The 23,756-nt window shown below is 36.0% G+C and overlaps 2 protein-coding genes across 5 annotated transcripts in view; one reads left to right on the top strand and one right to left on the bottom strand.

Annotated features, from left to right (window-relative positions):
* The first annotated feature begins 4,849 nt into the window (after nt 1-4,849).
* LOC112502711 lies at nt 4,850-6,147 on the top strand. The gene has a single exon (XM_025106692.1). It carries the CDS (start codon nt 4,935-4,937, stop codon nt 5,991-5,993), a length of 1,059 nt encoding a protein of 352 aa, XP_024962460.1. The 5' UTR covers nt 4,850-4,934; the 3' UTR covers nt 5,994-6,147.
* Nucleotides 6,148-8,406: 2,259 nt separating this feature from the next.
* Nucleotides 8,407-23,756, bottom strand: part of LOC112502712 — a 24,298-nt gene continuing 8,948 nt past the window's right edge. For 3 of the 4 annotated variants that reach the window (XM_025106694.1, XM_025106696.1, XM_025106693.1), the window contains exons 3-11: nt 17,744-18,416; nt 17,528-17,612; nt 14,347-14,434; nt 13,348-13,529; nt 9,814-9,946; nt 9,511-9,647; nt 9,350-9,424; nt 8,708-8,821; nt 8,407-8,610 (exon numbers count right to left, since the gene is read on the bottom strand). In XM_025106694.1, coding sequence (XP_024962462.1) covers nt 8,557-8,610; nt 8,708-8,821; nt 9,350-9,424; nt 9,511-9,647; nt 9,814-9,946; nt 13,348-13,529; nt 14,347-14,434; nt 17,528-17,612; nt 17,744-18,416 — 1,541 coding nt within the window. In that variant the 3' untranslated portion in view covers nt 8,407-8,556. Of the gene's footprint in view, nt 8,611-8,707; nt 8,822-9,349; nt 9,425-9,510; nt 9,648-9,813; nt 9,947-13,347; nt 13,530-14,346; nt 14,435-17,527; nt 17,613-17,743; nt 18,417-20,641; nt 20,733-23,756 lie in introns of all 4 variants that reach the window. The other variant, XM_025106697.1, reaches the window with a different exon arrangement.

The raw sequence follows: 23,756 nt of genomic DNA, 5'->3' as shown, positions 1-23,756 counted from the left end.
TCAAGTAACGAAACTTGCAAAACAAGTTTCGTTACAAAGACCGAAAGACTACTTGCAAACTCGTAAAAACGGATTATTTAGACTATGTAAATTAGCCGTGAGCCACAAAGGACGAGATCCGATGTAAAGCAACAACGATCGACTAATTCGTAACTCGTAAAAGATAAGAAAACGTAATGTAACTTGGAACAGAAATGAGATGAAGATTAAATACGAATACTTAAATTAAAACTTGAGAACGAAAGCACAACTACAAAAGTTGGTTCTTGAAAAGTCAAACAAAGAAAACCGAAAACTTGGAACCGAAAGCAATATTCTTGAGGATGACTAACACAAAGATCTTAAGGATTAAATGGTAGAAAGTATGAAAAAATCCCCAAAAGTATGTTTAAAACAAGGCTTAAGCCTTCTTTATATAGGCTAAGAAAGATTACATAGTGAGTGCCAACTAATAAGACAAAAGCTTCTTCAAAACTGGGCTTTGACCGGGCCCAAGGTCGTTGACCACGCCTCCTCTATGGATCAGCCCATTTCTCCACGGCCCAAGCAGAATTTCAGCTYTCGRAYAGGTACTATAGGACCTTGCCACTCCTGGTCCTGTAGGACTGCCGTAGGGCTGGGCCCAAAAATCATCAAAAACCTGTAAAAACACGGAATTAACATTAGATATATTATATTACTACTAATATATGAAAAAGACATAAAAAGACTCTATTAAGACACTAATGGGCAAATAAAACAATAGGAAAATGGTTAAGAAAATGATGTAATAAGGTTAATAAAATAACACTTATCAACAACCTATTAATCTAATTGTGGACAGAACTAGATTACATTCGGGTCTTACTAAATTCTCAAAAGTCCACATTTATCTCACAAGACGTCCCCAAACAACGCTTTCCCCCAATACTTCTAAATAGCATTGATAGTATCCCTCAAGTAGCATAGATCCACAGCTAGTGGGACCTGATATACATGTTGATGAGAAAAGGCTTATGCCTAATGAATTCAAACAATTATAAACCAACCATGGTGAAAGATGTAGATAAATTGATATTAGCTGAAAAATAATAACATTTGTACGTTGGAGTACATTCTCTCAAAATGATCAAAACCTGACAGTTTATGTACACAACAACTTCGAGGACGGGAGAGACTCGTTTGCATTGAATGTGGCGGGAACACAAAAATATTGCCATATATAGATGTTATCGGGATTACACCTCAGGTTTCATGAGTGCACATCCAAATATGTCGTCGCCTCAAGTTCTCAAATAACATAAGGGTCCACTCCTAGGGGGGGCGTTTGGTTTGCAGATTCTGAATGAATCTGATGGAATTGGAATGTTGAATTCCATTCACCAAATTCTTTTCCCTCGTCTGGTTCATTCTTTTTCACGAAAGGAATCTTCAAAATCCTACAAATTCCACATATAAAGGAATCTTCATTCTCATGGAATGGAATTCTCTATCTTTATAATACCATATATGCATTTAACCTAATATACCCTAATCTCATTAAACTCAATATGACCATCATCGACCACCTTCGACCACCTCCGATTGCCGCGATCTGAATCACCGTCGACCACCGCCATCTGAAATACTGCTGACCATCGTCATTTGAACCATCGTCGACTACCACCGATCTGAACCACCGCCGATCTGAACCACCACCAATCTAATCCACCATCGATCTGAACCACCATGGACCTCCACCGATCTGAACAACTGTCGACCATCGCCATCTGAACCACCATGGACCGTCATCGATCTAAACCACAACCAACTACTATCGATCTGAATCACCGTCGGGAACTGACGACCATCACCGATATGATCCATCGTCGATCTGAATCACCTCCAATCTGAACTACATCCGACCACCGTCACCTGAACCACCACGGACCTCCACCGATCTAAATCACTTTCGACCACCGACGACTACCACCGATCTGAATCACCGTCGGACAACTCCGACCACCACCGATTTGAATAACCACCGATCTGAACCGTCGCCACCACCGTTGATCTGAACCAATATCGACCACTGCCATCTGAACCACTGCCGACCACCACCGATCTAAACCACCACCGACCACGATAGATTTAGTAATGTCGTTTGGCTTATGATTATATTTGGGTAGTGTATTTTATATTGTTTTACATATTAAATAATTAATTTATTAAAGCACTTTTAGTTTTAAAAAATCAAAATTTTCAAAAAGGGCATTTTGGTCATTTACCAATATTTCATTCCAATTCCAAAACTACATTCTATGAACCAAACAAACAGATTCCAATTTCTTAACAAATTCCATTCTAATGTCTTCCAACCAAACAAATGATCAAACCTGACAACATTCCATTTCAATTTCTTCAAAGTCATATTCATTTAACAGATTTCATTACATTCAAAAACATTTTGCAAACCAAACACCATCCAAGAGTTTCACCTCAAGGAAAATGAGTCTTAGAGCCTGCTTATTATCTAGCCAAGTGTCACATCAAGGTTCTCATTCGACCTTTAAGTGGCCTTTGGTTTGCAAAATATTTTTGAATGGAATAAAAATATGTCAAAGAAATTTGACTTTGAAAGAATTGAAATGAAATATTGTTAGGTTTAACCACCTGTCTGATTAACATACATTGAAATGGAATCTGTTAAGAAATTGGAATATGTTTGTTTGGTTCACAAAATGTAGCTTTGAAATTGGAATGAAATATTAATAAATGATCAAAATGCCTTGTTTTGAAAATTTTAATTTTTTACTAAAGATACTTTAATAAATTAATTATTCAATGTTTAAACAATATAAAATACACAACTCAAATATAACCATAAACCAAACATAAATCAATATTAAAATTGTTTCAAATTAGCTAATTCTTTAGCATGTAACATAAATATATAATAGACATAATTCAGTGTTTACTATATTAATTAAAAAAATTAACTATTAGAAATTTTAAGACAAATTTTGTTAAAATATATTTCGAAGAAATAAAATAAAAAATAAAATATTAATTTAATTTTAGTATTAAAAAAAGTATTAAATTAAATTAAATTAATTAGGTTATGCTTGGGTTAAAGGGTATATTTGGGATTATAAAAATATAACATTCCACCATCGAAATCCCAACGTATTGTGAAGGAATGCTGAAATCCCTTGTTTGTGGAATTTGGTGGGAATCCCTTGTTTGTGGAATTTGGTGGGATTTAAAGATTCCTTCTTTAAAAAAGAACGAATCAAGCGAAAGAATGGAATTTGGTCAAATGAATTCAGCATTTAAGTTCCATCAGATTCCTTTAGAATCTGTGAACCAAACGCCACTTTAGTGTCTACTTACTAGTATTCATGATAGGAACTGTAACAACCTACTTGATAATACAAAGTCGATAACCCTCATGCATAAGGGTCATAGCACCACAACACCAAGCTTGGAATTTAATAACATAAGGTGTACACATAAAACCCCAAATCACAGACAATGACATTTCATGATTACTCACAATAACCTGATTTACTAAAATATCTATATATGTTTCCGAAGAGTTTCCAAAGCAACGCAGGAGTTATGCAACTAGATCTAAAACACCCAAAAATACATCATGAACTCTTTATTTGTGCCAAAGCACATCTGTGACAGGGAAACTTAACGAGTCTACATTTGAAACCAATACACCCAAGGAATGAAAACCCCTTTGATTTCATGAAACAAGACCTTTAAAACCTAGGAGTTTATGGTCCATTTTGCCATTTAGGTAAAAAATCCCCAAAGTCGACATACATTTGTATTTGTTGGAATGATCATAAATCGAAGCTTCTAAATGTGTAAGAAATGTAGGTTTAGCATGTATATAGTGAGGTAGAAGTAGAGTGAACTCACCTTACTAGGTTTTAGTGAAAAAAACCTAATCAAACCCGAGCAAAAACCCTAGAAATCAAGCAAAGGAGCTTTTAGATCTTGGATGAGAATCTTGAAGCTTGTTCTAAGATGATTCTTTAGCTTTAAAGTTTAAATGTTTCCAAGCACTTGAAATCAGCTTTTAAAGCCTTCCAAAAACGTCTTCAATGAGGGGAGAAAAGACAGAAGGAAAAATGAGAAGTCTTGTGAGAAAAATGGTAAAAAAAAAAAAAAAAGGGACCAAAAATTGGATTTTAGTCGTCCAGGTCACGCCAACGACCCTGTCCGCGACTACAAGTCATGCAACAGGTCGTGCAGTATAGTAGCTTCCGCAACTTGGGCGGCGACTCTAGGTCTAAAGGAACCATGAAATTTACGAGTGTTACACCATGAGGATTCCAAAAACAAGACGAAACTAGCAGAATTGTTTTGTTAACAGCCGTTAAGATAGGCATGACAATGGGGCGGGGATGGACCAGTTTTGTAATCCTTAGCCCCGGTCTCGGTCCCCAGAGAGTACGGGGATTAACATCCCGTCCCCGATCAAACCTCTATGAACCCCCGGTCAATCCCCATAAATAATATCATTTAGTTTCATTCTACCGTGGATCTCCGTCCCCGGTTTGAGTAACATTCAGGACCCGTTTTAGCGAGAAATCTTTGTCTCTGTTCGGGCCGGGTGAACCGGGTTCTCCACCGGGTCGGAGCAAATCACCATCCCTACGTTAAGACAAACAAACAGAAAGAGAGTTTTTTTTTTTTTTTTTTTTTTTTTGTAATAAATGAATCTCAAAGGACTATATTCAAATAAATAGGAACTAGTTACGTAATGTTGTATTAAATAACATATATTATATTAAAGTTAGAGCAATCTCCTTTGAAACCTGAAAAGCATAAAGTTGTGACATAGGATCCTTGTCTTGTTTTGAGAGTTTTATGAGATAATGGAAGGGTAGTGGGATCCGGATCCTACTATACTCTTACTCCTCCTCCTTCCCCCGCCACTTTTCCACCATAGCAGGAGAATGGAGGAGGACCTCCACATCCATGGTGCTGTCTCTACTCCTTACGTAAGTGCTCCATCCAGTCCCGGCTCTGGACCACCGCGGTCTTACGGCGGAGGATTCTTCTACAGCGCTCCTGCTAGTCCTACGCACCATGTCTTATCATCGTCGAACTCTGTTTTGTTAGCTCCACTAGAAGGAGCCGGCGGCTCGTTTGAGTTCGAGTTCACGGTAAGGCATGAAGCAACCGGACCAGCTGCCTCCGGATCCATGACTTCTGCCGACGAACTCTTCTTGAACGGCAAGATCCGTCCTATGAAGCTTTCCTCTCACCTTCAACGTCCTCAGGATCTAGCTCCGTTGATTGATGTTTTAGAAAACGACGGTGAAGAAGAGGATAAGTTTGACAGAGGTAGAGATTTGAAATCTCGAGACAGATCCAAGTCGTTAAGGAGAAGAACTAGATCTATGTCACCGTTACGGACCAACACTGCATTTCAATGGCTGGAGGAATTCAAGGATGCGAGAGAATCTACGGAAATCAACGAAATTAAGGAGAAACTGGAAGCCGAGGAGGATAGACAGAGAGCGAACGACGACGATAACGGAACTCCATCGTCCGGTGGATCCTCGCGGTCATCCTCCGTCGGCCGGAGCTCGAAACGATGGGTGTTCCTGAAGGAACTACTGTACAGAAGCAAAAGCGAAGGACGAAACAGTAGCAATAGCAACAGGAACCATAAATTATGGTCCACATTATCCTTCTCCCCTTCTTCTTCTTCTGCACAAAAAGACAAGAAATCATCAGATTCGCAGACCTCAAAAACGGCAGATGCAGTGGATGGAAGTGGAACGACGCCTAAGACAAAGAAAGCAGTAAATGGATTGGGGATGAATCGGAAGAGGAGAGTGGGAAGATCAGCACACGAAGTGCATTACACAACAAAGCGAGCACAGGCGGAGGAGATGAGGAAGAAGACGTATTTGCCGTACAGACAGGGGTTGTTAGGCTGCTTAGGGTTTAGTTCAAAGAGTTATGGAGCCATGAATGGATTTCTGAATTCAGTTTCATCCAGGTAATTTGGGGTTGAAATCTTCCATCATGTATATATAAAATCATTTATTAATTTGGCTTTCAATGAATCAAATCCCAGTTTTGTTTCAAATCTTTGAACCCAATTCAATCACCTTTAAATGATGATTTGGTTTGGATGATACCAATGAAATGGTAGCCACCGACCAGCATCTCCAATTTTTTGGGTCCCATATGTTTTATTGGTTCATTGCTTTGGAGGCATCAGATTTCATTTTTCTTTTCATAGTCTAAATTTATAATTTTAAATTAAAGTGAGGGCTTGTTCACTTCTTCGTAGTTTCATTAATAGGTAGTTTCTAAATCAGATGAATTTTGTTTGGCAAAAAAAAGTCTGCCTCTTGACGATTTTAAAACCTTTTGAATGATTTTGTATCTTGGGTCTCCCCTAACCATTCAAGCGCCCTAATTTTATTGTAAACAATTATCAAATAATTATATTTTATTGTGCAAGAGTCTCTTAATCATTCTGACCATTTTATACCAAACCATTTGACAACTATAAAATAATTCCTTAGCCATTAAAAGTTTGGTTAGATGTTTTTATTAATTTTTTTTCTTTTACAAAACTCAAAGCAATCCAATTACAAGGTGAAAGTTGGATCCCACCGATTTATATGTTTATTACATATAATATATGTAATGCACGAATATTTAAAGCAATTTATGATAAATTTGATGCAAATGATTGATTTGATATAAAACTTTGTCGAAATGAAATTCTTTTTAATGTTAATGCAGCAATTTTAGAATCTGACTTTTTCTTTTTTTCAATGTAACTCAGTCGCAACTAATATATTTATTTTCATACTAATATTTGCATTTTCCAAGAGGGATGTCATTACTAACTCATGTCGGATGACATTTGTTTTTAACAGGTGTTGAAGTCTGAAATCTGGATTAGTAAGATTGTTTGTTTTTAGATCGGTCAAACTAGTGTAAAAATATAAAAGATAAATAGTTTTTTTTAACAAAAGTATAAAAGATGAATAGTTTTTACTAACAAATTTCTTTCAGCCTTCAAAATATGAACCAAGTGATAGAGGGTGGATTAGAATTAAGAGATAATAAGTGATATATTTACTACTTAAAATTTAAGAGGACATGTAGAGTTTCTAAGCTCTTATTTTAAAAATAAAATAAACGTTCTTAATACCCAAACGTCTGAAAGAATCAGACTTTAGAAGTATTAAGAGATAATTTTGAAAAAACAAAAAGCCCTTCGTCTCTCATGCTTGTCAACTTCAAAAGAATTAACTTTTTATTATGTTAAATCTAATTAAATGAAGGGTATTTTAGTTATTTTCTTCATTGCCGTATGTAATTAACCCTATTTTAGATATTTAATAAATAGTTAGCTGAAGTTTTTCTTTTTTTTAATTAACCTGGATATTCAATCTGTTATGCGAGCTGACTAATCCCAGGACGACCACCTGCTTTGCAGATAGCCCGGAGTCACCGCATTTGAACCTCTGTGACCACAAAGGGATTCTTATTTCTCCTTGGATTTGAACCTAGGACCTCTTGCTACTTTTAACCTTTGAAACCAAGCTCAAACCAATCAAACACCACCCTTATGGTATTAGTTAAGTTTTTAGTAGCCACAAAAAATGATAATAAAATATACAAGAATATGATAACGTTGTTTTCCTCATTTTTTATCCTTTTCATCTGAATACAACTTTCCATGGGGAAAAAGTTATGATTGGAACCCACATCGGCTCCAAGCATCAATGTGAGGTTTTTCTTTTACTAACTTATGGGTCGTTTACCAAATGTTTATCTAGATAAGTGTTTATCGACAAAATTCAACACTATCACTTACTTGAATTTAGTCTACTAAAATGGTATCATATGCAACAATTCACTCGGTAAGCACCAACCTTGGTAAGAGTCTGTCACTCACTTACCGGGTAAGATTTTTGGTTCTTGCATTCGTTCTTACCGTAAACATTTGGTAAACACCCCCTTAGCCTCTGATAGTAACATTTTATAGGATAATATCACAAGTTTTTTAGCCACGCAAAAGAAACCTGTCACAATCGAACCCTTAACAGGTGGTTATAATACTACATGGTCCTTTCGTTGACCAAAAAGAATTAGGAACAAAAAATCACTGAAATTTTACACACTGATATATTTTTATAATCAACATATTTAACATGTTTTCAGATCTTGTTTTACTTATTTCCAATTTGTAGCAGATAAAGGGTTGTGGTAAGAAAATAAAACTTGGGGGTTTTTACCATCAAGAGTCTGGTAACATCCCCAACCCAGAAAATGGATTGTTGGTAAACATCTCAGGGGCTAACCAAGTAAGAGCTTCCCTCATTTACTGGAGAAGACCTATGCACATTTGGTAAGGTAAGTAACGCCCAATAAGCGCTTACCTAGTAAGTGTTTGCAGACAGATTCAAACTACGTTTCATCACATTATGTACATCGTTCAAATTTCAGATCATTTCTAGAGTGTTTTGGGTCATATGCAGTTTGCAAAACAGTAGGATTATAATGCAATGCGAGTGACGTGTTTGTACCCCTAACTCTGACTTACTTGCTATTCACTTTATTTTTGGTGTTTCCAAGGTTACCTCCATGAGAAATCTGCATGTTGACACACAATATACATCTTCCATTAGCAATTCAATCAAAAAGAGGATTTTAAAGAGGGGGGGTCCAACAGATATCTTCTTGTACTTACAATGTGGGATTTCCACTCCATTTGGGTATGATCATTAGTAGTAGACTGTGACTGGTTGCTAACATGGCGGAATATGTGGATGAGCACCGCAGCATCAAGAGCAGCGTATTCTAGCTGCAAATGCATTTGAACCACAATCTCCTCATATATATATTTCAAGCTAACCAACTGATTCTATATCTGTATACTTTTAAGGGCCATATACAACCATGGATAGTAAATATATAGCAGGTAGACAAGCAGAATTTAGATCTACATACATGATTGTTTTCATGGAAGTTCAAATCAAATAACAGATATGGCAACGAAAGATGAGTCTTTTTGATCCTCTAGTAATTTAGTGAGGTTAGAAATCTATATAAGCAGGATGACAACTTAAAGTTGACACACTTGACCAAAAATCATACAACCGAAATCCACCTATGCATTCTTACTTGACTGGTAGAGTTCCAAATAACGAATTAGCCGATAAGATGTTTTTAGAAATGCTTTTATTTCATTTTCTTACTTTCTTTTATTGTATCCATCATCTCTTACCCGCAACACACATACAAGCTTCTAGGTCATTCTAGAACAATATTGCTCAAGTGCAATACCCATTAACCATAATATATAATGGTATGAACATGGAAAAAGATAAACCTGATTCCGGGTTAAAGGTCGTTCCTCCCAATTACTGTTTCTTCTTGTCTTATCTAAACCAACGCCCAATACTTCCTGTTCAATTTTTTGAAGTCAACAAACCACATTTTATTATGCATTTCACAACAGTTACAATATGGCAATGTAGTTGTTCCATTTACCTTTGTCAGACCTGAAAGGCCACCACGAGGTTCTTTGAATATGTTCTGAATATCCAACAGCATTTCAAAGTGCTTAAAACAATCAAAATCTTCATAAGATTGAGCGAGTTGTTTCATATCACATTGGAAATTATAACCTGCACAATTACCAAGTTGATCTGATAATCTGACAAATCAAAAAACAAGCCCATAATAGATCATAAAAGGAATTAAAAACCACTCCATGAACCCTCATACGAACAATTTAATGTTTAGAAACTAAACAAAGTGATGATTATCATCAACACTTAAGGTGTCTCATACCAAGTTTCAGTATTCGAGGCGAGTGGAAAATGCGGATTAGGCAGCTGTCCAAAGCAGCAGGAGCATCATGGGACAACTTTATCAAGTCAATGATGAAGACAATCTTCTCGGAAGCAATTTGCATGATGGAAACCTGTAAGATGGATAAACACTGTAACTAATAAAGGAAAACTTAAAGAGTATTAGCATTGCACCTATATAAAATACTTGAAGCAGGCTAACAATTGAATATGAAGCATTATAAACGTATTCATTCTCAAATATTTGTGCATGACAAAGACCTCTCTCTCATAGGCATACTGACAAACGAAACGCAAATGCACGTTCTCTGTGATATCATCACTTTTGAAGAAATTATCTGGTGTGGCATAAATTAGCAACATGTAGCTTACACATATAGGATACGAGTCAGACATGGCAAAAGCAACCCAGGTATCACGAGGATTCATATGGCACCAAAGTTCCCTTGTTCCATACTACCTGGGGCTAGCTAACAATGAATGCTGTTGAAGATTCTATATCCACATTATCTAAATAGGGTGGAATCGGAGAGAACTCAGCTTCCAAGATTGTGTTCCTCCACGATGTAGCACTGACTCCTAAATGGAACTTGACCCAGCTCTTTTTTGACATTTATATATTCCCTTCACATCTTTTCTTCGCAACACAAAGAGATATTAATAAATAAGAGGTCTGCCCACCTCCCTGATACATCTATCAGTTATAGATAATCATGATTCTAATATTTGGCAACCAGAGATTACTTATTTAACCTGATGTGAAATGATTAAGTACACAAACTAGCATATCGTAGGCAAAACTGAGGGGTTTGTTCCAAACATACATCTTATACCTCACTATAAAGTATTTGTAACTCTCATTGGTTAAATGCAGCATCACATATGCAAACACAGACACAAAATGCAACTATGTCCAAAAATAGCAAGTGAAGCAACCAAAAAGGGCCCTTGAGGAATCAGAAATTTCTTTCTCACAATCATCTACCATTACATCATCTCTTTCAAATCAAGATGGCCTAGGCTTTTTTCAAGCAATGATGTTCTCTTAATTTTATTGACCAATACAACTTCAATCTTGACTCTAATTTTTTGATTTGGATGACGATTGGACAAAAATGAAAAAAGGACCATGAAAGTTGAAAGATCACGTTTATCTATTTTCCCTATGCTATGAATACAAGTGATCGTGACTCAAATCCATTTATCCCCGATTGGTGTACAGTTTAAACCAGAATGATTTAATACGGTGTACTTGCAAGGATATAGGGTATATATATGCATGCACTTGTGGGCTGGAACAGAAGAATTATGGAACCCCCAGATACTAACCCTATTCTATCTACTACAGACTCCTAAAGATGGAGATTAGTTATCAGTCATTCCCTTAATGACTAGCAAAACATTGATACATCCATAACAGAAATACTGGGAAAACTAAGCAAGCAAAGCTCAAGGATGGTAATCCTTGTGCTCCTATTGTCCTAAAAGAAACCATTATGTCAAAATACTAAAGAATTGTTGTATGCATCAGCAAGTTCAGAAACATAATATACATATATATATATATATATATATATATATATATGTGTGTGTGTGTATATATATCTGTATGTATGTGTGTGTACACAAAAACAGAATATATATATATATATATATGTACTTGTAGATAGCATATATACAAATACAAAATATAGATATACTAACAGTTGGTACAAGTCTCCAATGTAGCAAGTTAAAGAAAAGAGAAGTCGTGAGGTTGTATGAGAAAAATTCACAAGGTTTAAAAAGAGAGCTGCCATTTTTGTTTCTAATAAAAATATAATATTAGGGTTATGACTTTTTTAGTCATTTATTTAAATAAAGTAAAACACATCCACATTTACGGGTATCAACAATCCACTATAAGTCTAACCCACTAAGTCTAATCCATTAAGAATCTAACCCACTAAAATCTAATCCCCTAAACTCTTAACCCCACTAGACTTGGACCATTTCTCATGTATATATGTTGGAACCTCCCCCTTTCTCCTCAAGGGCTCTTTTGGAGAGTGATCTGGGGGTTCCACATATTCTCACATGGTATTAGAGCCAAGATCTGTCATGCCACTCTAGGGACCCGACACTCTGGCTAGCCCTCTCTCGACACTCTGGGACAATTTGTGTCCATCTAGCGATCATTGGAGGGGGCGTGTTGGAGTCCCACATCAGCTAGACTTTGACCATTTCTCCTGTATATGTCGGAACCTCCCCTTTCTCCTCAAGGGCACTTTAGGAGAGTGATCTGGAGGTTCCACATATTCTCACAGTACCGATTTTAATTTAGCTTACATTAATTATACTCGGAGATGTGTTTTATACATAATGAAAAGTGATAAGCAACTTCTATTTACCTTCCTAGTATAATTACACATGTCATGTATCTGCAGATTTTAATAACCATAAGTTAATCGATTAATTTAGTTTCTAATTTTATGAAATATTATCAATGTGTTACAATATAGCTGAATCAAAGGAAAATAAGTGATGAGCAACTTCTAGTTACCTTCCTAGTATAATTACACACGTCACGTATCTGCAGATTTTAACCATAAGTTAATCGATTAATTTAGTTTCTAATTTTATGGAATATTACCAATGTGTTACTAATACAGCTGGATCAAAGGAAAATAAGTGAAAAAGCATAAACAAGTCGATGTGAGAAAGCAAAAAAAGGTAAGAAGGCAACCAAAGGAGCGAGAAAGGAACTTAATTGAAAAACTTCCTTGAACTATGCAAGTAGGCAAAAAATGATGAGCCAGCTAATCTTTAATCTATTACTTTCTTGTATGGTGTGCTCTGAAATGGAGGGAAAAATCAGGAATTTTTGTAGGTGATTGATTATTACTGATGATGTGTGTTTGGTAATACTAATGGGTGTCAAACTTCCATTATGTCATGGAGGCCCCTTGTTTAATTCATTCATAGTCTTTTAGGGTTTGATATTAATCAAATTACATCCTGTTATTCAGTTCCCTGAATCTTCATGAGGCTCAATGAATATTCCAGGGTAGGGACTTCAGCCGAAGTGGAATATTGCCAACTTTCCCATGTCTTCGAAGTTTAAAACCACCACAAAATAGTATGTAAATACCTAGCTAGAGATCACACCCTAATTCCAGCAACTCAAATAGAGTACCCACTCAAAGCTTTTGAGGTTTGACCTATAATAAATTGATGCAACATTTCTTCTCCAAACGAGGCAAGTAGGCACTCTAAAATAACTAGTACATAATGTCATACTATGAACATTTTCCGTAACTTATGCTAATTACAATGCAAGGAGTCTTTTGAAATCATGGCTACACAACTTTTGGAACTCCAAAAACGCCTTGAAAAAAACAAAACAGAAATTACATTAATTCTAGCAACTACAGAAAAGATCAACAAAAAAAGCAAATGATGGATATGCATAAGAGAGCCATTCTGAGACAATCCTCTAAGCAAGTCAAGAGGCCAAAGGAGAAACATTGATTACCTTGTTCTTACTGCCCCTTTCATAATTAGGCTTCCATTCACAATCAAGGCCAATGACTTTGCATCCCTCAATATGACATGTTGCTTCATGCAGACCTACGGACTCATCAACCCAAATAATGTCATCTATTGCCAATTCATCCCGATGTAGATAACGAATACGTGAAAGGCTTGCCTCAGCTTCTGCACAAGCATCAGAAAATGTCCAAAAAATGTTCAAAAGTTAATTACTGGACATATAACATACTTGTCGCTTTAAAGCTAAACCATGACATAAAATTATATTAGAATCCAAACTAAATTAATGCCTTTAAAAACCAATGCTTTCTACTATGTTAACACAAACAGTTCTTACATTAACCTAAGCATCAAGAGTTTGATATGTCTCTTACACCTAAATGTAAATGACTACGACGGTATCAGATAAGCCCATATTTTAGTTGACCTTGAAGATCATGGATGCTTCTCTCGTATTGAGACTGAATTCTAAATGAAAAAAGAAGAAAAAGAAAACAATAACTGGCATCAAGTTTCTGTTTATATATGAGGTGTTGGTTCTCACTTTCTGAACAAACTGGCAACTAATAAATGATTATAAGAAACATATAAGCATTGCTATTGATGGGTATTTGAACTAGTATAAGGGGCTGTTACTAAACACTTACCCGGTAAGCGCTACTGGCAAAATTTAACACTATCACTTACTTATCGGGTAAGACTTTAGTTTACCAAAACGGCATTGTATGCAACAATTTACCCGTAAGCGCTAACCGTGGTAAGAGTCATCTCCATCACTTACCAGGCAAGACCCCTCAATCCTTGTCTTCGCTCTTACCGTGTAAGATTCTTGGTCCTTGCCATATTCAATGTGACTTGGTAAGCGCTTACCCGGGTAAGCGTTTGGTAAACGGCCCCTAAGGTTAATCTCAGTTCAGATAATATGAGTGGAATCCATCACCTAGATGGTTTGCATGTAACATAGAAACGTAATGTAATATACCTTTGGCCTTCATGAAACCTTTGAGGGAGTATCTATCACAAAGTTCATCGACCTTCTCTGAGTAACCAGCTTCCATTGCCAAATAAACCTAAAATAGATTATTATAAGACAAACAGATATTATCATTAAAATTTTGTTTACATAATACAAGATTCTTGAGAAACCTAGTGTGCAAAAAAATACATTATGTTCACATATAGAATGTCATGTTATAAAGAACTTCTTTTCGAGAATGGGCTAGAAAGGAAGGTAAATTTTGTGTGTAAGCATGCATGCACAAACAGAGGATCTGAGATTGATAGCAAGTTGAAAAGTTCCCAAAACTAAGAAAGAACATAAATTTTGACTTAGCTTATTTGTCATTTGTTTCCAATATTGTGTCCTGAAATGTGGTTGGCTCTTGTTTGAGTTATCTCATGACAAGTGGAAAAAGAATAATGATTGATGTACATGGGTAAAATCAGAGATTGAATTCAAAGGAAAGGGAATGCTTATCACTATTTGAGTGCTTACAAAGGGGGTTTTCTGGCTTTCGAGAGGTCATAAGCTCTCTACAGGACTCGCATCCAATTTGACACAAAACTGAATGCCCCTCCTGATTCCTCCACCTCTTATTTATACTAAATCCCGACATTACCTACTTGTATAAGTTGTGCATCATCTATTTGTACTTCCCTTAGTATTAGAGTATAATAGTACCTAGCCCCCAAACTTCCACCTTGTCCACAAGGTGGAAAGAAGAACAAAAATTGACTCTGCCACTTAATATACTCCTCCAATCGTTTTACGAAACCCAAAAATTACCATCATTTTACTCACTACAACCCCACTCCTCCCACTCAGCCTGCATTTCCTTGGTGTATAAACAAAATAATTCAATTAATTGATTCCCAAGCAAAAACACCAAACTATTCTGGAACCCATTGGAAGATTTTATCTGCCATGGCAAGTTTTGCAACTTCTTGTACATCCTTCATATTCGAATGAGTACTTCCTCTTGAACTCAAAGGGAAGAGCATAAATTCACCACCAAGCATACAAACTCCAGTTAGAACATACAAATCAAAGGTTGCAACAGGTCCTTCCTTTTTTATTCTTGTGTCCCCAAGTTCCCCTGCTTCCAAAAGGATGCCTCCAATTCCTTACTCGTATGTGGAAAACTATCTTCACCTCTTGATTCCTTACCCACACACAGTCGCGCTTCATGATTGATGCATACAGTCAGTATAACAAAGAATAATCTAGAAGTAAGCTCTACAATAGCATATGCTTCTAAAGAATAATATTGTGCACAGCTTTGCCATGACCAGATTCTTGGAGGCAGAGCCAAAACCACATCTTGATTTTCAGGTTTGTTCAAACGAATACTCTGCTGGAAATGCTTTCTCAACAAGTACTTGGATAGTAGCAACAATCATCTTCATATGACCAACTGTATATGGACTTTCACGAAGACGATACTACAGAACAGAGAATTACATATAGGTTCCATGAGAAAATAGGAGGTTGCAAAGGGGTTTTGAAAGCTTCTGGAGCCCATAATGGTGGTGCTTCTAAGAGTCTAAGAAGTCTTTGGGTGGTACTATGACCAACAATATGGTAATACCTGTGGAATGATCTTGTATAAGGCTCTAAACGGGGGTGCAAGCATGAAGATTCTCATTCATGGCTCTTGTTTGGAGGATGAAGTAAAAAAATAGGACAGCTATAATGAAATGACCTAATTTGATGAGGAGCTAAGTAACAAAATGACCTAATTTGGAAAATAAACCTGTTCGTTATCATAGGAACTTGGAAGGCGACTTCCATATTGCACCTTATGTCACCCTCTTCTCCAAAAATAGATGTATGCGACTTTGAAGGCAAGATAATAAAGTCTTGTATGATCTCATATATTTCGTATGAGGACTTTTGAGCGACTTACTGAAGGACCTCTATGTCGCGTCCAATCGTGATGAATGCACGGGTCCTTGTACTGGCAACTTCTTAAGCGAGATGCAGAAGTCACCTATGACCTCCCTTTCAGCAAAGGTTGATTTTAAGTCATATTTAACAGCAACCACCTGATTCAAGCCGCAACCTGATCAATGTTGCTAGATTTTTTTTTTTTTCAAGGAATAAGAGGTGACAATGAACAAAAAAATTTACCACCTGAGAATTCATGACCAGAAAGTTCACAAGAAGAAAGTCAGAGACCATGGAAAGAGAATTCGTAGGTAGAGAGATCACAACCAGAACAACTAGGTTTCATGCAACAATGACCTCAGGGTTTTGTCACAGAGGCAGCCTCAATTCCTTAGCACAGTGGCTAGGGCTTCATCAAGATGTGATGTCATCTAGCGCTTCATAGGAATAAATCTCATTGTGGCATTCTGGGGTTTTGCAACTAGTTTAGGGTTTCACAACAGGTTTATCAATGGTGGCTGGAGACCGGTTTTAGGGCGTGTAGATGATTGTTTCCCAGAATAAGGGCTTGTACCAAGAGCAGCATGGCTCTGTTACAGACCAGAAAGCATATCTCTTATTAGAAAAAAAATTAATAACAAAGACAACATATATAGAGTACGTCTTCAGCCATTGGCCCACAAAATAAACAACCCTAATTAGATAATTATTTATAATAATACAAATGTGACCACCAATTCATCCCATGGCTCTGTTACAGACCTGAGCACTATGAAGCAACCCACGATCCACTTTGAAGTTTATCATGCTTTATAGATTGTGCATGCTTTTTTAGCTTCTAAATTGAATAGAGGCCTGTCAGATCCATTGTGAAAGCATTTTTGTGCAGTTAATTCTATTTTGTCAAAGTAAAGAAAACTATGGCATCATCTTGTTGTAACTTAACCAGAAGAAGGTACTCTCAAACAACTTTTCAAACAAAATGCAGGAGTCAATAATTAAATCATTATCATCAAGCCACCTGAGCTTGAATAATATCTACAGCAGGAAGCTCGCACAACTTACATTAGTTAAAAAGAGACCGATTACCAATCAACTTAAAAAGCCATAGGAGGACATCTTGTTGGCAGTTACCTTTTTGTGTCTTAAATTCCTATCAAGTTTGATTCTTTTTGTTGGAGCACCTTTATAATGAAATATTTGTTACTCGCATTCTTCTACAGGGGCAGGCATGCTCATCAACCAATAAAAATGACAAATACTTGAAGTTACCTACCAAATATTCAAGAAGTTTGCTATCAGATTTCGCCTTCATCTCTGCTATGTCCCAGCATCCCTTTTCTGCTAACTTCTTAAGTGAGCTGCAATATAACTGACTACATTGTCACTATTGATTATGTGGAAAATCAAGATCTTCAACTACATCTATTATCCCAGAAATATTAAAAATGCTTCAAACGGTAAAATCTCAAGATATAGACAATATAACTACCTTTCTTTACCCATCTGATATACTTCCGGAAATTCTTCACGAAGATTGTTTTTCATTATCAGCTCATAAGCCTGCTTTACCAGCTTCCTATCAACATATTCCCGGATGAGTACACACAACATTTGTTTCCCCATAAATGTTGCCCACTTTTCTGCTGCTTTATATTCTTTGCTTTCTAACATCGTATGAAGAAAAGGCTCTCTATACTGACAGATAGAGAGTTGTTCTAGCAGAGTAACTACGGCCATATATGATTGAGATTCTAGCAGCTTAGAGATATATTGCTCAATATATGCTTTTGTAAAGCTGTCATTCTTCTCTTCTGAGGGAAACATAACCTCTTTGATATCTGTAAATTTAATGTTGAAAACTTCAAGGATCTTCACAAGTATCCTGTCATCATGAAGTTTATTACCACGAACAGCAATTATAAATAATTGGGTAGCAAGCAACTTTGCTTCCAGTAAATCTTCCTGGGTAGTTCCAGTTTTCAAAAAACGACGAAGAGCAGCTATCATCAGATGGCTAAAACCTTCACAATATGATTCCAACATAGGCAATAAAGAGAGGCAACGAGCAACAAACACAGCTGGTCCAGGTCTCGGTGTATTATGTAAGGCTTTAAGGACCTGATGCTGGAGGACAAAAAACTTTGCAGTTGCCTTGCATGTGCCTGTTCCACAAAAAATCTTAGTGGTGAAACATGTTTACAAGAAAGGATGCAACAAAGTACAAGAAAAGAAAAACGGTTTCACAAAAGCATACTATTGATAGATACTTTCAAGGTGAAGACATCCAATTATGCAACAAATTAAGCCTTTTTTATTTTACACTGACTGGACCAATCAGAAAACGGGTGAACCAATAATAGGATACAACGTTCAGAAATAATAAAATTTACTGATAGAAATAATAGAAAGATATCTTCGAGGGACAAGGTTATGTGCAATATGGATAGCTTTGTAATATTCTCATGGTACAAGAAAATATAGGTACTCACCCGTTTCTCCCTTAGCACAATAAAATCCATTAATATTCAGTATCGTCTACATTTGATTTGATCAATACCAAAAACTTTATATTTTGATATTGTATGATGTGAGGATGAAGTTTGTATGGTAAAATAGAGAACGTTGTTGAAGATGGTGGTAGAAAAGTGAGCGTTATTATAGGGAGACAGATGCCCATTGATGCAATCTGATACATCTATCAAGTTGCTATACTCATGAATCAAACTTTGTTAAGTAATATATTTTTATTAATTGCCAACAATTTAAATTTCTGGATCAAAAGGCACATGGCTCAACCTAAACAATAGCTAGTCCTCTTTTAGCTTTTGGCACAGAACTAAATCAACAAAGAAAAGAAGAAATACGCCCTATGGATAGAAGGACAAATTATCCTTACTTATCAATATCGGTGTGCCAATATACAAATGCTGAGATCCTCCTGGATTTCATACTTGCCTTGGCTAATAGCCATAGCATAATCATTTCTCAAAATATATAACCATGTATAAAGAAAACTTATGTAACCTTCATGCACTATAAACAGGTGACAGATTTAACTATCACTAAATAACTGTCTTGTTTAATTTAACTTACCTCAGCCTTCAGAACTCTTACTTCCTAAGTCACTTCCAAAATTCTAAAAAGATACAAATTTTACCTTTCAATAGTACTATGATCTACATAAAAAAACTTAACACGTGAGACCGAAAACTTTTTGAATTAAATATATGCATCAAATTTCAGAAATGAATTGCAGTTGAAGCAAACAAGTGAGACCGAAAACTTTTCGAATTAAAAAGGTTATATTCCATGAAAGCTTATGGGTGACATGACCCCCACCCCATATATCACTTCGTGGCATTGGAAGCAAGATTAGGATTGGACAGATTTGGCAGCATAAACTCAACTCTTTCTCCAGGGTCCTTGTATTCCTCTATCAGTCTCTTCTCCTCATATTTCATTTTGTAAGTTTTCCTATCCATCAACTATCATGAACAGGTTGATAAATTCTTCAGTTAAAACAGAAGTCACTTTTTCTTCAGTGTTCTTCAGCTAGAACAGAACACACTTTTCCCCTTCGATCTTCTTCGGTTACTTTATATGTCCTCTACCAATCATATTATATCGTCTCTGTACACTTCTCTACCATTTTGTAAACCAATTCTCTTATTATTCTTCAGCTTCAATCATCGAATGTTCTTATTTAACAACGGTATCCCCATTCAGTCTTATACATAAATCCTAATCACTCCAGGATATTCACTCCGTCAGTGAATTTTACTAAGCATGGCAACCACAGAGTCATAATCTCAAGGTAGTGGATATACTACATTGCATTGTTGAAAACGCAGACAAAATTTCAATGACTAATCTGTTCAAAGTTGCTCAGATTATTTAAATAGACAAGCAAAAGAGCATATATATTAATATTATGCAAATCAGTAAGGATAAAGTTAAGGATCAAGAGTAATTTGCACATGAACATAATAGAACCATCAACCACGCAGAATACAGGTCATAATGATAACAAGCTCTACTACTTAACCTATATGCCACTCCAAATTCACGTATCCTTCACCATTCTTCAGCTTCAAATATCGATTGTGCTCATTTAACAATTGTATCTCTCAAATCCCCTCTTTCAGTCTGATACATATATCCTAATCACTACAGGAGTGATCTGCTTTTCGCTCACTCGCTGAATTTTACTAGGCACATCAACCCCACCATCATAATCTCAAGGGGCTGGATATACTACATTTCATAATTGAACCATAGACAAACTTTCAATGTCTCTCTTGTTTAAAGTTGTTCAGATTAGTCAAATAGGCATAAACAAAGGAGCATATATTTTAATTTTATGCAAATCAAGAATAGAAGTACTTACATAAGGATCAAGAGTGGTTGCTCACGAACAGATTGGAACCATCAACCATGCAGCATACAGTTCATTATGATAACATGCTCTACTACTTGACCTGATAAGTGTCACAGCAATGTACAATTTAGCACTTTTTATCATCTTATTTCCCTTTACTTTTATTTTCCCAACCATAATCTTGTGTCTTTTTATTCTTATTTTACTTTTACTTGTGTCCGGAACTAACTCAGAATTTGATCATATTTGTAACCAAATAGATGATGCCCTTAAAACACCTTATAAAGGCTGCATACACAATATCGTTATAGTCCGGACTCAATCATAGGGCTAAACTGTGCTTGATTAGTACCAAAAGTACAACAGCAGCTCTTGACTGCCCTTTTCTTTGTCGGCGACAAGGGATCTCGATAAGAGGCGCCTCCGTCCAACCTCGATAGTATTGAATGCTCCTTCCATCTAAGCGTTGGCTAGGTAAGCGCACCTATCCTACACATTCGATCAAGGTTGTCACTGCGAAGCGAAGGAAGCTATAGTTGACTTGTTGGAGCAAGTTGGTTTGATGATGTGGACAGTTGTAAAAGTGACGATTGACCTTTTTGAAGATCTCGTTCACATTATGATGATGAAGAGCAACAGCGTATATGTGGAAGATGGCCATATCTTACTTCTGTTTATTTTATAGTTGTTAGCTTAACGTTGATATTGTATGCTGGATATTGTGTTTTTGTCATTATCTAACCTTGTTTTTGTAGGCCAACCTCTTCAGTATAAATAGAAATGTCACATTTGCATTTGAACCTAACAATAGCTTTTTGCTCTTTAGCTTTGTTCCTTTAGATTGTAGTCGGTTTCTACCGAGATTGGAATTTTTTTGGCTACTCTCTTGTTCTTTACATTTTCTGCAGCAACATTCATATTTCCATAAAGGTTTATATTTTCATGCAATTAATTTCTAAGTCTCTATTTTCTCCATTTAAAGTGATGACAGGCTAATCACCCTAGCTTGGGTATGATTGAAGGTTGGAAGATTATGCCAATGTGTTAGTGGATATTGGATAATTGTTTTTGCCATAGCAATCAACTCCATTATTCTCTATTAGTTTTAATGTGTCATTTGAGCAATCTTTGACAAGTTGACAATCTGTTATTTTGCTTAAATGAGTTGAGGTGACATAGAAAACATAAGCATAAAAATTTGAAGTGTTGTAAATATGCTATAAAGAGTTGAACCAACTTTAGTAGTTGCACTCTATATGAAAAGACAGGTAAGATACGTGTCATGCTTGGATTTGTATTCATCATAGATACGATGAGGACACTGCCACAGTGAGTTCCTAATCTAAACTTCGAAAGAAGATCGTTTGATCCAATAGTGTGGCAGCCTCATGGTATGCTATAGCAAGATTCTAGTGCACTTTGAGTTGAGACTCCAACCAGACCTTATGGTCATGCTTTTACTTGTTACAAAACATTAGTTGTTACTTATACACCAAAATGTAGTAGCTCAAAAAGAAAACATAAAAAAAGTTACTGCTGAGTTGCAAATATTTTAATGTACACATCTAATGTCAAATAACCCACTATAAAGATTGTTTTCACCCAGCTAAGCCTTTGTTGAATTTGGGGGTTTAAATTCCGAGTCAAAACAATATGATTGCCTTTTATCATGTTAGCTAGGCTTCTATTTCTCAAGCAGGATTCAAGATCTCTGATAAGCCACCCATTAGATTCATTTACCGCAAAAAAAGGCAAGCCACACTAATTGACGGGGGTAATCTTGCAGTAAGGGAAGGTTGAGCTGTCCTCCAGCAGATTCTTAGCTAATCACATAATAAAGGAATGTAGCTGTCCCAATAGAATAGGAAAATATTTTCCATTTTTGTCTTTTGTTTATTTTAAATAGGGTAGCAGGGTTGGGGTAAAAGGCATCAGTTTTGTAATACATAAGACTTGGGAGAGCCTCCAGCCTCTTGAAAGCTGGTAATTCCTATTGTAAGCATTTGATTTCAGTTAATCATTCGACTTTGTTTACCTAGTTTGCACCAATTGGTATCAGAGCCGGTGAGAAACTGAGAAATGACTCGCAGCGTAGCATCAAGAGTGGACGACATTGAAGGCAGAGTTGGAACCGTACAAGCAGAATGTTATAACTGGGTTTTCTGCAAACCTAGTCAAGGTAACTCTATGTGTTTATTATGTGAATTATGTGACAGCATGCATGATATCTTAAAATATAAATGCATGAATTATGTGCACATGTGTGGTAATTTGATATTATGCATACATGTGGAAATTTTATAGGCGGTTATATGATAATATAATATGTGGGATATTATTATAATCCAAACCTTCATGGTTAAGAAATCATGAATTTTATAATAAAAAACCCACCACCCAAAGATATTTCTATTGGATAAAGGATTCACCGCCTATGAGTTTTATAATAATTAAAATAATCTCCACCGCCATGGTGAGAGTATTTAAAGAAAGAAGAGATAAGATTCTATCTTATCACTTTATTTGGAGAAAAACCTGTTGAAAGAGAAAAAGAGCGTTGTGGCGTGAGAAGTGTTCTTGAAGAAATATTTTGTTCAAAACTGTTTGAAGAGCTTGTGATTTGCTGTGTGTTTTAAAACTGCAGAATCTGTGATCGTTAAGGCGAGTTTTAAATTATTGTTGATTATAATATGTTGGGTTTTGATGATTGTGGATTTTAGAACAAATCTGGTGAATATTGTATTCTAAACAGTTTAAACCAGGTGTTTATGATTTTGGATTAAAAACTGTTTTGGAAAGATGAAACAATTGTTGTGCTTTAAAACGGATTTAAGAAATAAGATTCTATTTTTTTTTTTTTTAAGATTTAAAGGGAGTTTGATGTTTGGAAATCATGGAAAGAACAAGTTGTTCTTGAGTTTGAAGGTTTTAATGATAAAATTGTTTTGGAAACCGTTACTGGTTGAAAACTATGGAGGACATCTCAACAAGACGGTTGTGATTTCGGTCTGTCTTTGTTTGGGATTAATCTATAGATTTTATGGATAAAACTATGAATGAGGATTCGATAAGATGGTTGTGACTGCAATCCTTCATCCGAACTAGTTATAGATTTTGAAGAAGA

The sequence above is a fragment of the Cynara cardunculus genome, unplaced genomic scaffold (assembly GCF_001531365.2).
Source record: "Cynara cardunculus var. scolymus isolate 2C unplaced genomic scaffold, CcrdV1 Un_Scaffold_1804, whole genome shotgun sequence".
Lineage (NCBI taxonomy): Eukaryota > Viridiplantae > Streptophyta > Magnoliopsida > Asterales > Asteraceae > Cynara > Cynara cardunculus.
Note: the sequence above shows the minus strand (reverse complement) of the source record. Positions and strands in the feature narration are given on the sequence as shown.

What these genes read in the sequence shown, in the direction of transcription:
- LOC112502711 (XM_025106692.1), top strand. Translation starts at nt 4,935, where the DNA reads ATGGAGGAGGACCTCCACATCCATGGTGCTGTCTCTACTCCTTACGTA.